The 18,488-nt window shown below is 27.5% G+C and overlaps 1 protein-coding gene across 7 annotated transcripts; it reads left to right on the forward strand.

The window, feature by feature from the left end:
- Positions 1 to 573: 573 nt before the first annotated feature.
- Positions 574 to 3,808, forward strand: LOC137818661 (soluble inorganic pyrophosphatase 1). Of its 7 annotated transcripts, XM_068622209.2 has the most exons (10): positions 615 to 660; positions 737 to 796; positions 1,060 to 1,195; positions 1,361 to 1,389; positions 2,031 to 2,096; positions 2,311 to 2,418; positions 2,678 to 2,743; positions 2,835 to 2,955; positions 3,229 to 3,310; positions 3,570 to 3,808. In XM_068622209.2, the coding sequence occupies exons 3-10, from the start codon at positions 1,069 to 1,071 to the stop codon at positions 3,610 to 3,612; spliced, it is 642 nt and encodes a 213-aa protein (XP_068478310.1). In that variant the 5' UTR covers positions 615 to 660; positions 737 to 796; positions 1,060 to 1,068; the 3' UTR covers positions 3,613 to 3,808. The 7 variants fall into 7 exon arrangements, with proteins under 7 accessions (XP_068478313.1, XP_068478315.1, XP_068478310.1 ...); XM_068622214.2 differs by lacking the exon at positions 737 to 796 and having other exon boundaries at positions 580 to 660; XM_068622211.2 differs by lacking the exon at positions 1,361 to 1,389 and having other exon boundaries at positions 624 to 660.
- The last annotated feature ends 14,680 nt before the right edge of the window (positions 3,809 to 18,488 follow it).

An 18,488-nucleotide genomic window follows, 5' to 3' on the forward strand; every position in this document is an offset into this window, starting at 1 on the left:
TGACTAAGTCAAGGATTTTTTACCTTTCGGATAATTTATTAAATTATCCTTTAACAAGTATTAGTTATAGTTATTATTGTCATCAAATAGATATATTTTTATTTCAAATTTGCGTTAACAAATTATTTTTTTTATACTTAAAATAAACACAGTTCAAGATGTTGCTTGATGGTACAAACAACGTGTTGCAGAAATTTTGACAAAGTCCATGTCTCTATTTGATTGATTTGGTATTATATTAAAATTAAAAGAGAAAAGCTTGCTAGAAATGATGGGTGGAGTTAAAATGGTTTTCATCCTTTTATAATGCTTTCATAACCAGTTTTTTTCCAAACTATAACAAAAAAAAAATGAATATAACTTACTAGTACATAAAGATTGCTACGAAATGTTTTCAATAACATAATAAATAATATTTATATTTCAAATAAAGATGATAACTTACTTTAAGAAAAAATAAAAGACTTTTACATTTTAACGTAATTTTAATATTTATTTAATTATTTCTCTTCGGACATCATTAAAAATAGAGGAGGAAATTAATAAAAATGAAACTACTTGTTTTTTTGTTTTGATTTTTTATTGGCTAGAAATGTTCTTTTGAAAGTTCCAAAGAACAGGTGGAATGGTAAGCATGCTTGTCTCACTTTCAAACACGAGGTGAGTAAATAATTGACTCACCATGTTCTTCCCTTCACCTCTATAGATACACACAACAAATTCTTTTCTTTCTCAGATCTCTTTTGCTTCACCCTTTACCTTCTTTCAATAATATTTGCATAAACTGTTGTTCAAGGTATGTTACTTCCTTTCTTCCAAGCCTTATAATATATCATTTTATTGTGTTAATCGTGCATCAAGTTATCATGATTCCTTTTTAGTTTCATGTCATGGCTTTTTAGGGTAGATTCATGTTTGCAATGAAATATGCAGATATTTTTTTGTCTCTATTACCACTTATTGTTGATGTTTGGTAGATTTCTAACATTTGATGAAATGGATCAACTTTTAGTGGAATATTGTTAACAATGTATATGATCATGACTTTGATATGATTAGTCTTTGAAGATGAGTACTGAGGAGAATGGTGAAGAAGTTCGTGAAAATCGTCCAACTCCTCGCTTAAATGAAAGGATTCTTTCATCTCTGTCTAGGAGATCAGTTGCTGCTCACCCTTGGCATGATCTTGAAATTGGTATCTTGTTCACTGTGTTGCTTCCTTGCCATTTAATTTAACATTAGATCTCTCAAATCATGTTGCTGAATAATCTTTTGGCTAGGCCAAATGCTTATGCTAAAACAAGGATTGGTTTGGTATCACCCCACAAAAAAAGAGTTTTTTAATGTTCTTCATTTGCAGGACCTGGGGCACCTATGATTTTCAATTGTGTAAGTTCTGATACTGAAAAGAATGTCCACAATTATGCCATTTATTTTACATAAATTCTTGAGTGTAACCAATGTACTGGGCCATTTCCTTCTGCATTCAATTCAAATTTAATCCAGTTTTCCTAAATCTACCACACTTGCAGGTATTAATACTATATTTGTGGTTGCACAGTGGATGCAACCTTTATTGAAGTTTAAAAGTAGGTGCAAAATCAACTACAAACCAATCTTTTACAAAGGAGAAGCACAAAATAGACATGAATTTAGAATTAAAATTGCAAGTCCAAATACTTCCTTAAGTTTTAGCAAATAGCTTGTTACCTTTTGGTCTGCAATTTCCTAAAACAATACAAATCTGTCATGCAAGAAGTATATGAATCATATATCACTTGTCAAATAACACTGGTTGGTATAGATTTTTGAACTTGATGAGTGGCATATTCGTGTAACTCTTAACACCCTTACACTCTTAAAAAGATTTTTCTATTTCTACATTATGACATTTTCTAAATTTCCATTAGTTTATCTTTCCTAATAACAATATTCATGAAAAACTGTAATTCCATTTTTAACTATAAATTTCCTACAATGTATGCTGTTGATGTTTGTTCAATGCTTACTAGCTTTATTTCTATTTGTAGGTTGTTGAGATCTCTAAAGGAAGCAAGGTCAAATACGAACTTGACAAAAAAACTGGATTAATTAAGGTATGGACCAATTTCTTTTTGGCTTTGAAATGGGAGTATCTAGTGCTATGATCTGAAAAAGATTTTACAGAGAAATCTCAAGATGATATTTTTATGAGCATTTTTTTCCCGCTAGTCTTGTGGATTCTAGAGTCTTGAACCTTCCAAAATCTGAATTCTGCATTCCATTTCTCGTCTATCTTTATATTCTTCTTACCATCTAAACAATTATCAGGTTGATCGGATATTGTATTCATCAGTTGTTTATCCTCATAATTACGGTTTCATCCCAAGAACTCTATGTGAAGACAATGATCCAATTGATGTCTTGGTTCTCATGCAGGTAAATTCTTACCTTTTTAAACTCATTCAACATATACAAGAGGGCTTAATGTATAATAAAACTAAAATATGCCATGGTTCTATATTCATCAACTTTGAATCCTCCCTTTTCAATTTTTTACATCCATTCAAAAGATGTCACATAAACTCAATTGCTGCTTTAGCCATACTATGTTGTTAAATATAGTACTTAGTTTGATGAGAATGTTTGAGTTCTATATACCAACAATGGTAAACTTACTGAATTACTGATATGGTAGGAGCCAATTCTTCCTGGTTGTTTCCTAAGAGCAAGGGCCATTGGACTCATGCCTATGATTGATCAGGTATATTTTTTTGGCCTTTTAGTTGATATATATCAGTGGCTATTTTGTTCCAACCATTTTGAACAATAACAGTTTTGTCCAATTAACACAGGGAGAGAAGGATGATAAAATTATTGCAGTCTGTGCTGATGATCCTGAGTATAAACACTATACTGACTTCAAAGAACTTCCACCTCATCGCCTCTCCGAGATTCGACGCTTCTTTGAAGATTGTATCCTTAAAAAATCTTATTCCAAGAACTTGATAACCAAGGGAAAGTTACTTTTACCTTTACTTCATGTTTTCACTTTTTAACTAGTAATAACACAGTTCTCTTCTGTGTTTCCTTCATAAATCTTTGAAACCAAGAAATAGACTGAAAGGAATGAGACCTTTTGAAATTGAAAGGTGAAAACAGAAAATGAAAACCTGAAATTGACCTTTCTTTAAGCTCAATTTACGTTTTCATAAAAAAATTGAGTGCATTTCTTAACATATTGATTAGACAAGAAGAATGAGAACAAGGAGGTAGCAGTTAATGAGTTTTTACCTGCATCTACTGCTGTTGAAGCCATCCAATTCTCAATGTCAGTATCTTTGGAGCACCTAGTTTGATTTTTTGAACTCTAATATCTAGTTAAAATTGGTTTTGATACATAATTCATGGTCAATAAGATTATCATATTCCAATAACAAAATATTGTATACCTCATAGATCAGTAACTCAACCATGTTTCTCCATTCTTGTATTAGTCATTCATCTCATTTATTCATGTAACACAAATACTGTAGTGCAATCTACATCATTTCACTTCACTGTTATATCTTGTCTCTGATTTGTTGCAGGGATCTTTATGCGGAGTATATTCTGCATACCCTGAGGAGATAAACCAGAATACTATTCTCTATAAGTCAGAATAAGCCACACTCTAGATGGTTTTGAATATATTTTGATGAAACTTTATTGTACTTTGTATTGAGTTGGATACAATAATAGTTGTTAATTTTACCAAGTGAAGAACTTCACAATCTGTGATGCTTCATGTAGAATCCCATTTTTCTTATATTATTCAGTTTCCAAATAATACTTTGGTAATAATCTTTATTTTGGACTCTTGACTTATAGGTTATAACATTGTATAGTCCTGATCAACCTAAATCTTGTGGCATTAAAAGTGACTGTATATTATTATTTTTTCTTAGGACTTAGATACTAAATTATCAAATGATCCATCTAAGTCTTTTTTTCAAAAAGTTATTACTAAAACATATTTTGAAAAACACATTCTGGAACTTATTATATATATTATGGAAAGTTTATTTTGTAACTTTTGTTTAAAAAATGTTTTTTTGGAAAATGTTTTCCAGTATACATTTCATGAATTCTGGAAAGTATGTTTTCAAAAAAAGATAATCCAGAAGTCATTCAAAAGAAGGATAAAACACTTTTTGAAAATTGATGACGTGCAAACTCTAATTTTGATAGGGTACAGGAAGAAACATCAAAGATGTCTTGAAAAAGGCTTCTTCTTCCTGCACCCCTAAATTTTTCTTCCTGCACCCTACAATTTTCTAAATCCCAAAATTGGCCTTAATATTTTATTTGAACAAGGACACCGTGGTTACCGGAAATATGAATCTGGGAGTGTGCTACGGATTCAGCAATCCGGAACTCAATATTTTTTTTTCTGGATGAGGGGGTGTTCTGGAAGTAATTTTTGCATAAATTATTGATTTTTGGATTGCTGAATCCGGAAGTCTAATTCTATTACGGATTCATGGATCTGGAATGCTTTTTTTTAAATTACGGATTTTGGAATCTGGAATGCATATTTCTGTTACGGATTGATGGATCCAGAATACTTTTTTTGAATGATGCATATTTTGAATTACGGATTGGTGGATCCGAAATTTTACCGGAAGTGCCAATTCGAAATTTTTCCGGATTCCATAATCCGTAATGCAAAAAATAAATACAGTTCAAGTGCATTTTAGGGTTTTTAAAGAATAATAGGGACAATTTAGTCTTTGCATAACATTGTGGGTGCAGGAAGAAAAATGTAGGGGTGCAGGAAGAAACTGCCCTTGAAAAAAGCTCATCCAAAGGCCCATACTCTACTCTTGATGAAATTAATATATAAACCACAACATTGTTTTTTATACAAATTATATAATTACTGTAATAAATATGTTTCAAAAAAAATTAGTATACACACAAAGGAAGAATAATTGTGCTGACCATCACAAAATATTGGTTGGGTTTCATATTATTTGAGAAAAATAATACCCATCTAAGTAGGGGTATTGCACTCTGCACCCCAATACTTTCAAATTGCACCGCAAAAAAAATTAAAATTTAAAATACACCCTTTTGAAAATAAATTATCAGTAAGTTTTATTTTTGTAGTTTCTGTTTTGGATTATGGAATTCAATGACATTCCAGAACATTAAAAATAATATATTTGTATTTCATAATATGTAGTTCAAAATACAAAGGAATGTATAATTTAAAATATAATTCTTTATTTTGTATTTCAAAACAAACATTTTGAAATATAAAATTTATATTCATGTACTTTACGAATATAAAATTTATATTTCATAATATATGTTTTGAAATGTATTTTTTATTTTGTATTTCAAATCCAAAATACATAATTTGTATTTTAGAATGTATATTTTGAAATATATTTTTTATTTTTTATTTTTGAAATATATCTTCTGTAATACAAAATAAAAAATATATTCTGAATTTCATATTTTGAAATTTATTTTTAAATCGGGAAGATACATTATCCATTGAGATAGTTTTATCATTTCAACATCATATGGGGTGCATGTTTGAAAAGAAGGGGTACAGAGAGCAACTCCCTATAAGTAGCTAGGCTTCGACTCTCAATAACGGGTCTGAGGCAATTTCTCCCTGCACCATTTCAATTACAACATGCACCCAATATACTATCGAAAATGACAAAAATAACCTTACACAAAAGGAGGGTGTAAATAAAAATCACTTCCGGAACCTTTTATCCGAAAATATTTCGGATTTTAATATCCAGAACACATTTTTGAATTTCTGTAATTTTTATTCAAAATACATTTTTAATTTTGTGTTCTGGATTCTTTTATCCAGAATGTATTTTTTTATTTTTGAATTTTATTTACTATTTTTCAAATCTGGAATAAAGGTAGTTTTAGAATTTTGTAAAAATGATAGGGTCCAAGTCAAAATTGATATGGTGGAGGAAGAAATTGCCCGGATCTGAACACATGCTATCTAAAGGTTATTTTGTTTTGCACCCGATGGTCTCCTCCAACACCTTCATGGGGTGTGTTAAAGACAAAATTGTCCATTTTGCTGTCAACCCTTGTGTATTTTTAAAATAATAGTAAGAAAATATAACTTCACAACTTTTAATATTAAGTCTAAATAAAATATACACTTTTGGTAAACATATCAAATACACCATAATACATGGTGCTGATAAAAAAAAGCACCATGATTATGGATTTATATTTTAATAGAACTCTAAAAACGATAATTAACAAAAAAATCAATTTATAGAATAATAAACAAGAAAATGGTGAATTAATATGCTATAAAATTATAAGAAATAAAATAGTAGAATAATATCTAAAACCTATTTATAAACCTTGTTAACGATGTGTTTAATGCATTATTTTTAAAAAATATTTATGTTTAATTTTAAAATATCAATTCAAACCTATTTTTGCACTAACTTTTACTATTTTTTTCTTCATTAGTAAATGGATTCTTACTACTGGAACTAATAATTAAGTTTTCAATAAGACAAAGGGCAATGTGATTCGATTTTAAAAAGTATAATGTGCATGCATTTTATTGTATAAACACAATAATAGTAAAATCAAAGAGTATTTATGTCAGAAATTCTATAAGGAAACTAACACTATGGAAGATGCCGTTCAATGTATTGGTTTATACTTGGAAAAGAACTTCCCTTCAAGAACATCAATTTTGTGGAAGATATTCAATTAATCACATGCCACATGTTAAAGTGCTTCAAAACCAAAAAGAATAACAATAACAATAAATTTACATTTCTTGCTATAGAAGACAAAAAAAATAAATAGAACGAGAAAAAAAAAGGTGCAATGAGTAAATAAAAGAGGGAAAAAAAGTGACATAGAATAAGAATAAAATTTTGGATGTTAAAACTAACTTTATTAATAATATTACATATGGAATATATATATATATATATATATATATAATATTTAATTAGACATTCTCAAGTTTCAATATTTTTTTCTTGTTCTATGAATAATTGATTTTCTTAATTGGCACTCTCTTTCATTATTCCGATTTTTTAAATTTGTCTCTGTATTAAAGTTTAATATTGTTGTAAAATATTTCTAATTAAAAAATCTTTATAAGTATGCTACACCAACTTAACTTATAAAAAATAAATCGAGTTCAATTATTATGAAATTACCTTAAAAAGTTATAAATGTAAAATATAATTAAATTATTTATTTATTCTATATTTTATATTGTTCTCTTATTGTTTTGAGTTAATTTCGATATGTTTAATGATTTCATATCGCTTTTCTTACATTTTTTAAAAAAAAATAAAAATTTAAAACAATAAATATCTCAAATATAATAATTCACACTAATAATATTTTCTAAACAAACTTAAAATCGAAACACTATAAAACCTTATTGGATGAAAAATGATATAAGTAAGGTAGGAAGTGAAAAATTTGAGTAAAGTTATGTGATAGAGAGAGAGGGCATATTTGGAAAGTGCATGACATGTGAATCACGCATTGAGATTTTTTTGTATTTGATGGCATAAAATGGGAATAAAGTAAGAGTGATTGGATAATCAGGTGGTCGGCGGTTCATACGCACTCTCCTGTGTTCCCTCACACTTTCCTTACCTAATTTTCATCCTTCAATTTCAACCACACACCTAACTATATATACCATTTTACAAATTCAATCTTCAACCACAATATTCACATGGAGTTAGGGAGCTTTCCACATATAACATAACTTTCTATCCACTTATTTATATGTCCATGGAAAAATCAGTTTTACTCTTCAACAAAGTAGGAACAAAAATTAAAGTATTTTTTATCGACAACAAAATAACATATATAATATTAAGAATATTCTAACTTACTTATAAAACCAAATATTATGTATAAATATGTGCAATAGAAAATTATTTTCAATTTATACAATCCTAAATATAAATAATCGATAATCACTCAGCCCATTTTAAAATATTTTTATTTTATAACATAAATATAACATAGTCAATAAAAAACTACCTAAAAATAGTATAATATATATCACATATTCTTGTTGGTTTTTTTTTATCAGCAATAAAAAATCATTAAATGGGAACCACTTTGGGGTGGTCCAACCCTTTTACAAACACACATACAATTTAACTCCTAACTCGACACCCAAAACCGCCGATCAAAAGATCAACCAAACCAAGCGCTAACTAGCTTTACTGAATTAGCTGTATACCGGCCAAAGGATCCAAAACCCAACAGGGATAGGAAAAATAAACTTCGCGGGACTTTGCAGCAATCCAAGACCACACCTTTACTTGTGCTGAGGCAAAAACTTCTAACACATCCGCCACTCCTCTATTAAAGACGACCGAGTTCCTATGCTTCCACATTTCACTCACAATTCCAACCCAAATTGCCCCCCAAACATCATTATATTAACCGTCCGAAAAATATTAAAATATAAGGTTAATTAAAGAACAATGTTTATTTGTATGATTGTACTTTGTTCACTAATTTGGAAAAGAGTCTTAATATTCTGATTTTTTTGGGTGTTAAGTTGAGGGGTATTGATTCTTAGAGAATTTTCTTGTGTTTGACTTTATGCATAGTGTTGTATAAGTTTTTACATTTTTTTCTCAACACAGTTTCAGTAATGCTTGAAAGAACTGGGAAATAATTTCTTGAATGTGCAGACATCTCAGCTATGAGGGGAGTCATATAAAATATTTTGTTATGGTGGATTTCCAATATGGATCACCTAGGAAGAGATTTAACCTAATAAGAAGAAGATGAACACAAGTTCACAGTCATGTATAGCTTGAGAGAAGGAAAATTTAATCGCTCCAAGTCACTGTAATTATAGGAAATCAAAAGATTTTAGTTAACAGGGTTACAAATAATAGATACAGTAAATTTGTAATACCACAGAGAGTATGTGTAGTGAATCTATAATATACATTATTTTTTCTCTGGTTTTTCTTTGTTGAGTATGCACATGTAACAACAATGTTGTACAAGTACTTTGTTTTTTAAGGTTAGGCTATATTTTGGAGATATTTTAATAGTGTATATTCTGTTATTTTTGTAAGGGATGATTATTTTGTGGTTTGTTTATGACCACTTTTTTTTATAGGTTGAGATACCAAGTGTCTGGATAAGGATTGAGATACTCTTGAAATATTTTATTTTATTTATTTTTTATTGATAAATTTTTTTTTCTAATGAATGCACTCTAATAAGTGTAACATATTTTTGTTTTTATCAAATGCAATTGTTAGTTACCTGTTGTAGGAAAATCTGTTAGTCGGAGTTGATTTTTATTAATTAAAAGAATATTTTTTATACCAAAAATTTGATTGGATTTTTATTTTTTTACTGAAATGTCAAAATATTATGTGTTTTATGAAGGTTGGGTATGATCTTTCATCTTTTGTAGTAGATATGAAATATCCTTAAAATATTTTAAAATTATTATTTTTTTAATAAAAAAATTTAAATTCAAACATATCAAATTTGTTTATAAATATAACTAGTAGGTAAACTCAAAAGTCAAAGAATAAGTCAATTAATACTCATATTGAGAAGTTTGTCTCCACAAAAATTTATTTTCTTAAACATGTGAGTAATACAAGTGCATGTGCATGTATCTAATTTTGTCTAAATACCTTCTTCGTCTGTCTCTCAAGTCCCAAAGGACAATGCCATGATTCACACAAGTTTCTCAAGATCAAAATAAAATTATAGTTTCAAACCAAAGAATAGGCACTCTCTCTCAAAATTATGACATGATAAATGAGGTATTTTGAAGTGGTCTTGGATATAAAGTATCCATAATGGATTAGTTAAACAATAGTTAATTATTATGTTATACATAATAATTATAATTTATTACGTGAAAGAATAAAATGGTGAGTCTTATAATAAGGTTATTGGGAAGACCAAATTTTAAAAGCATCATCACCTTTTAGTGATTTTTATGGAAATATAATATTATGTGGTGCACATAAGCCCCTTTTGTTGATGTGGTGTGTTAGTATGAGAATATTCCCAAGTAAAAAAGTTAGAAAGTCAAATTTGTTATCTTAGATTTCATCCTTTGATTTGGTGCCACGTACAATAGGCAACTTTTCACACTTATTATTATTGATTTATAATGTATGGTAAATTAGTGAGTGATGTTGATGTATGTTATATTGGCATCTGAGATCTCAACACTCTCTCTCTCTTGCATTGAAAATCTGAGCAGCAACACTTTCCAACACGCAATCAAAGTCTTACCAACACAACATATGTTTCATGTCAAAATTATGTGTAACTACACTCTCATGTTTTGCTACCTGCTTCAATTTCATTCAGACTTTTATCTCCTATTTATTCCAAAGGGATAATCCTATCCTAACTTTTTTTTTACATAGTTCATTTTTTCTGTTTTTTTTTCATCATTCACTTCTTTCCTTTTTTTTTTTTTCTTTTCTTGAATGTAGAATTATAGTATACAAATTATTTTACTATAAAAAATTATTAAATATTAATTCATTTAGAAAAAAACTAATTAATTAAATTAAATACTATTTTATAAATAAAAATTAAACATATTTAAAGTAACTTTTATTATTAATTAAAAAATATAAAATAGTTTTTAAATTAGTGTTTAACATTAATTATCAATATTTTAAATTATTTTTTAAATAAATAAATTTAAAATAATTAATAACTAAAATCTTAATATTTAATGTTTAATATCAATTTAAAATCATTTTATAAATTTTATTAGTAATATAAATTATTTTAAATATTAATAAAAAATCATATTTAATTTCATTAATATAATAATTATTTTTAAAAAAAAAATAATTAATATTTAAATTTTTTAATACTCTATCTCGAATTTCAATAATTGATCGATCGATTTGGAGTCACAGACACATTTGATAATTAGAGTTGAAAATTCATATTATGTCAGTATTTTGTTTATAATTATAAGAAAATATCACACTCAATATATATAAATCAATTTTAACTTGTAAAGTTATGCATCTTCTAAACAAGTCTTTATAATTTCCTTTTATGCGAAAGACCTAGAAAATTTCATTATTTAATTTATTTGGATCATACTCATACTGATCAAGTATGCATATGGTGAAAGTGAAACATTTAATATTACATTTAAAATTTGTCCTCCAAAGTAATTCAGTACCTCAATAATAAAATGCTGCTATGTAGGACAGAAATCTAACATAACATTGGATATAGAAAAGTTATATATATAAAAAAAATGTGGTGTGAGTTATGAAACTATTAATTGGATTCACCTATACCATTTCATGCTAGTAAATTACCAGTTTGATTATGAATGGATATTTGTTTTTATGCAAGAATTAAACATATATCAAATATACATAATTTATATATATATTTTTTATAAATAAAAAATTAATTTAATTAAATTAAAACCACCCATTTTAGAACTATCTCGTTCTTTTACAAAACCCATCCTTTCCACCACTCCCACTTCCTCTAATAAATTAATAGTAACCATTGCAGCAGATAACTACAATCCTTTATACATACTATATTTAACTGATTTAACTAAACTTTTTTCTATCTAATAAATGAACATAATTACATGTCCATTTTTTGGTCTCAATCTTTAAAGTTAATTGATTGAGCAATTGAGTATTAGAAATTCATGTGTTGTCAAGTTATTATTAGGTTTTATTGTTGGAGTTTAATATAAAATTTGATCTGAACAGAATATGTTATTGGTCTGAATTGGTTTAACTTATTTATTATTTTTAAAAACATTTTTTAAGTTTGTAACATTATGGTATTTTTATGTAGTTTTTTTATTTTGTACTATTGTAAAGTAAAAATATTTTTGTTTTTTTTTCTATATTATTGCTTAACTTGTCCAATTAATCTTTTATCCAATAAAAGAATTGCATAACAAAAAAGAGGAAATACACCTAATAGTAGATAAAATCATAAAAATAAAATGTAAAAAATAGAATTAAAAAATAAAACATAAAGTTCAAAATATTTTTTTTATTAGCAAAAACTAAATAAATTAAATGTAACACTTAAGATTATTCCAATCTTTATAAAAAAAATTCCCAACAAAATCTGCTTTTCATATTTTTCTTACTCCTTCTTAATCACACCAATTGTGATAATTTGAACCCAAGTGCCTAGTGAAGAGTTAACCACTAGACCAGACAAGTTCTTTGGTCATATTATCATTTTTATTATACTTATTATCATTAACATAATTTATACATATTAATATAATTATTATTAATAATAATAAAATAAATTATATTCATATTATTAATATTATATTAATATTGTTAATATTATATTCATATTATTAATATTAATATTATATTTATATTATTAATATTAATAAGTATAATAAAAATCATAATCATACTAAAGCATTTGTTTGGCTTCGAATCCCATTCACTCCAAATTTTATTTTGTATGTAATTACATACGGATGTTAAAAATAAATAATTTTGAGAATTTATGAATTAATTATAATTTGGTCGAATTTAAAATGGAAACAAATTAAGTAATCCAAATCAATTTATTAATTTAATTTCACCTTTATTGGATAAACCGAAAAGATCAAATTTTGGCTGACTTCAATCTCCACCCGACTTTAATGATATACACTTCATACAAATGAATCTAATCTAAGTATATATATGTGATGAATGTTTTTGGAGTCCTTTGGACCATTTTTTGTGTAGGGTGTATTCAAAACATGATTCATGATTATAAGGATTGAAAAATGTTTGTATCCAAAAAAAGCTTCTAAATGTTGAACAAACCCATACTTAAATGAGAACTTATTAAAAAATCCATCTAAGTGAAAAAGACTTATAAACATTTTTTTTATAGGAAGAAATTTTTTAGAGTGGCACAAATAAAGGTGTGGATGTGGATAAATCATAAATACCAAATACAACCTTTCTAATTATATCCTAAATGGTATCTTTATCTTTTAAAAAGTCTGAAATTAATTAGTTAAGTAAATCTTAAATTTTTGAGTATTTAGTGCAAGCAAGTGGGGTACATTTTCTGGTTTAGAGGGGTTTGAGAAATGTCTTCATAAAGGTTCTCAAGATTCTGCTCTACCTGTATAATTTTGGTGTTGTATCATCTTCTCCCTTGAGATTGGACAGGAAGATGTGATGGAACTGGTCCTATCACATGTTTTTTTTTTAATTATGCATATTTTAGTTCATATGCTGATAAAAAAAATGTTTTAGTTCCTATGTTTTTATGCAGGTTGTGATAATGCTCCTAGTATCAATTATGTGCAGATGATAAAAGGTTAAACTGATTGTGGAAATCTAGTAGATTTTCTTATATAATTGCGTTAATGTTGTGGTTTGAGGTGTTTAAGATAATTTACTTAGCCAATATATTTATGTTGAGAATATAGTTTTTTTTTTATAAAAAATTTTCATGTTAGGTATCATTATGCAACTTGACATCTCAGCTAGGCTGACACCTCAAGTAACAACAATCATCTGTCATCACATGAAAAAAAATTTATTAAAAAAAAAGAAAATACAAAAATATGGGAGGACTAGACCAAAATTCATATGTTAACAAAAACGAAGAATTCTAAGAACAGACTAGTTGGGAGTCTATTATACTAATGAAATGATTCTTTATGAATAGTTTCAATTTATGGAAATGAGTGTATATTTTTGGTTAAGATTTGTAGTTGGAGTGTCTAGAGATAACTATAGGAATTTTGGAGAGTTTTGAGGTTATCACTATATGTGTTTTGGAACTATTTTTTTGTACACGGTTAATACTACCATTTATTAAAATCAAATATTTTTTTTTTTTTTTGTATAATTGGTTCATAGTTATTGGTAATGTATATTCACTAAAAAGAATCATGAAATAGAAACCAATTTTAGAGATCAAAATTAATTAGTTGTTATAGTGACTAAATTAAAAATCATTTTAGAAATTAAAAAAACTTTTGATTTCTAAATTAGTTTCTATATTAGTTAAATGATTTTTAAATTGGTATCTAATTAGTTACCAAGACTTTTGTTATCAAATTTAGAATCTAAATAATTAGTAGTTAAAACATTGATAGATAATTGAATACCAATTTAGAAACTATTTAACAATAATAGAAACTAATTTAGAAACAAAAAATGTTTTAGTCTTTAAAATAATCTCTAATTTAGTCACGTAACTAACTATTTTTATCTCTAAAATTGATTTCTACTTTATAATTTTCTATAGTGAGTATTGTTTCTTGAGCATAGTATATTATTGTTTTTTTTTTCTCTTTCATCGTGTTGAAGAAGTACTATCCAAAATGGATGGTCTATTCTTTCTTTCCTTCTATTTTGGAATAAATATCTATATATTTGAAATTGCTGATTAAAAAAAAAAAAGTATATATATTTGAAATGATATATTGTATGGTGCATGCTAATTATAGGACTCTTTAAATAATATTAAGTTATTTTTTGAGATAGTTAGGTATACAATTTAGGCTAGTTTTGCCTAAGTGTGGCATGTTTATAGATTTGCCTAATATTATTCTGCTGGTGGTTCAAATTAGATGTTTATGCATTGCTTTGTGAAAACTTTTATGATTAAGTAATGAATAATTTTTAGATTTTTATTATATAAAAATTGATATTTAATTTTTTTATAATAATAAAAAATAAAAAATATAAATAAGTGATCTAAACCAATATACAAAACAGATTTAATTTTTTTTTTCTATAACCTAATAAGACTAACAAAACAAACATCCTATCCAAATGACGAACTTAACACACCCGGACAAACCCCTCAAATTCAACCTATTCATACAAAAGACCTTAAAGTACATAGTCACTTCACTTAAGCAGCAACATAAACATACAAATCAAAGATAAATACATCTATCAGAATAAAAAAAACAATTTAACCAAATGAACATTTCCGTAGATTTGGGTTGGTGTTGTGAGTGAAATTTGGAGACATAAGAACTCGATGACCTTCGATAGGGGCGTGGTAGATGCGCTCGAGGTATTTGCACTGGTACAGGTAAATGTTTGGTCTTGGATTTTTGCAAAGTCCTGTTGTAATTCCTTTACGTACCCCAACTGAGTTTTGAACCTAGTGGATTGTATGAGACTGGTTGTTTAATGCTTTCTTGAGTAGCTTTGGTTGTTCCTTATTTAAGTAGGAAGGTGTTCCTTGATAAGAGGTTGATAAGGCACTAGCTATTTATGTATAAGGGTTGGACCACCCCTGAAGTGGTTCCCATTTATTTATTTTTTATTGCTGATAAAAAAAACATTTTCGAATTTATTCATTGCTAAAAAGGGAATATACAATTTAAACATGATACACGTCATATATATAATAATCATGAGGGCCAAATTTAGTTAAAGAAAGAAAGAAAATTGTTGAGTGCAATAATTTATTTATAAGGTCACATCTGGGTATGGCATTATTATAAGGCATCTGTTGGACCACCATTATCTGACATAAGAGTTTTGGAGCATTATATATTTATTAATATATGAATATTATCATCTTTAGCCAAATCATACTAGGACGGCAACAACAGGAGCAGTATCTAGTTAGATAGATAGCTAGGCACATAATGTTTCATAACATTCAATCACTCATACTTTGCATAAAGCTACCTTTCAATAGATGTGCTGATTATTTCACATATTCTCTTCTCATCACTACTTTTAAAAGGATCACTACTAAACGTCAATGGTTAAACAAAATGTGCAATTCGACAAGGATCTTATGTTTAATTTAGGGTTTGTTTGGAGAATTTTTTAAATTATGGTTAGAAAAAAATATTTCAGGATTAACTTATATATTGAAATTAACTTATATATAAGTTATAAATAATTAATAATTTAGAGGTGTCCCAATCTTTATACAGACATTTCAGAGGTGTCCTAACCCTTATACAGAAAGTAGTCAAAACCAACTTGTCTAACACCTAACCTACAAACTTACTTCAAACTCTGCAAATCACCAAACCAATTATCGAGAAACTTTGTAGGTATATTTATAATCATAGCTAATCAAGAAACCCATTATATAAATTTGTAAAAGAGAGCTTTAGCTCAAATTTTTAAATTTTCAAAATATTGTTTCATTTTGGATTTCTATCTCTACCTACTACGATTTCAAGTCATATCCATATTGTGTATGTCTTTTTTTAATGAGAAAAAAAAATATAATAATGAATTATTTAAGATATCCAAATTCACACATAAAAAAAAAATACTTAAGTCTCTCTTTTTTTATCAACAACAAAAATTAATAAATATTGAGCACACATAAAACATGTCTACCACTACAAGAAAATCATGAAATAGAAACCAATTTGTAGAAACCAAAATAATTAGTTACAATAGTAACTAAATTAGAGACCATTTTAGAAACTAAAAAGAAATTTGGTTTCTAAATTAGTTTATATTATTTTCTATTATTGTTAAATAGTTTCTAAATTAGTATCTAATTAGCAACCAAGGTTTTTGCTACCAAATTTAGAAACTAAATAATTGGTAGTTAAAACCTTAGTTGCTAATTAGATACCAATTTAGAAACTATTTAACAATAATAGAAAATAATAGAAACTAATTTAGAAACCAATTTTTTTTTTAGTTTCTAAAATGGTCTTTATTTTAGTTCTTATTGTAACTAATTATTTTAGTCTCTAAAAATTAGTTTCTATTTCATGATTTTCTTGTAGTGTACGTAATCTCTAAAGAACGCGAGGAACCATACTTGGATTTTACAATATCCGTCCAAATACCTCTTTCCTCTGTACCTAATCTCTAGACCCACTTTCCTAACAACGCTTTATTAAATAAGAGCAAGTCTTTAATACCAAGGCCACCATCTTTTTTAGGATTAAAATTTATGTCCCAACTAACCCATGCAATTTTCCTACCTTGATGCCCCAAACCCCACAAAAAATCTCTTTGTATCCTATTTATTTCTTTTGAGACAAAAATTGGCATTTTAAATAAGGATAAATAGTACAAGGGAATAACAGATAACACATAACTTATCAGAGTAACTCTTCCAACTAAAGAAATGTGTTTTCCTTTCCATTTGGCTAATCTCTTTTTTACTTTTGATAACATATTGTTTCAGAGAATCTTCTTCTTTGATTACCTCCTACTGGCAGATCAAGATAAATAAAGGGTACAAACATGGTACTGCAGTTTCAGTATTTTAGCAAATCTAAGCAACTGAGAGTGATGTATACCCAACCCAATTATCTTAGTTTTAAGAAAATTAACTTTCAACCCGGACGCCAATTCGAAACATCTAAACACGCTTTTAATGACCATAATATTTTCAAGGAGAGGTTTACATAAAAATAAAGTGTCGTCAGCAAATTCTAACATGTTAATCTTTATATTATTATGACCAACGTTTAAACCATGGAGCATGATATTTCTCTCTACTTGCCTAACAACCCCCCAACTAAACCTTCTGCTACCATTAAGAACAAAAAGGGAACTAACAGGTCCCCTTGTCTCAAACCCTTTTCTAACCTAAATTCCTCAATGGGGCTTCCATTAACTAAAAATGATATGTATGAGGACTCTAAACAACCCTTAATCCACTTGGAATAAAAACATACTCTACCCATCATATATATTAGGAAATCCCACTTAACTGAATTATACACCTTTTCAAAATCCAATTTCAATATAATACAAACTTCTTTCCTTATTTTAACCTCATCAATTGTTTTATTGGCAACAATCACACTATCTAGAATGCATCTTCCTTTTAATAAGCAGATTGTTTAAGATGAATGACATCATGTAGAACTTTTTGAAGTGTTTTAGCAAGGATTTTAGAAACTATTTTGTATATGCATCATACCAAAGAGATGGGTCTATAATGGTCCTGATTCTGAGGGTTATCTAGTTTAGGTATGACACACATAAAAGAAGAGTTGGTTCCTTTAGGCCACTTTCCTAAGCAATGAAAGCATTGAACCACCTTTGTAATATCCTGACATAATGCACCCCAACTTATTTTAAGAGAATTAAAATTAAAACCATCTGGTCCCAAACTTTTATCCCCATCACAACTCCATAAACCTATTTAATTTCCTCATTAGAGATTGACCCAATTAGAATATCATTATCCTCTTGAGATAAGTTAGGAAAATCTATATTATCCAACATAACATTAAAGTTCTCCGAATTGGTGAATTTTGATTTGAAATTATCAAATATAACTTTCTTAATCCTATTTGGTTCTTCACTCTATTGATTATCAATATATATTCCTTTAAACATGTTCTAAACCCTTCTCCATTTGATACTTTTGTGGAAAAAAATTGTATTTAGATCCCCTTCCGCTACCCATTTTATTCTAGCCTTTTGTTTTTCTAAAGCTTCTTGTTTAAAAACTACTTTATTTAGTTATGCTAATATTTC

This window comes from Phaseolus vulgaris, chromosome 10 (assembly GCF_051622355.1).
Source record: "Phaseolus vulgaris cultivar YP4 chromosome 10, ASM5162235v1, whole genome shotgun sequence".
In the NCBI taxonomy this organism is placed as follows: domain Eukaryota; kingdom Viridiplantae; phylum Streptophyta; class Magnoliopsida; order Fabales; family Fabaceae; genus Phaseolus; species Phaseolus vulgaris.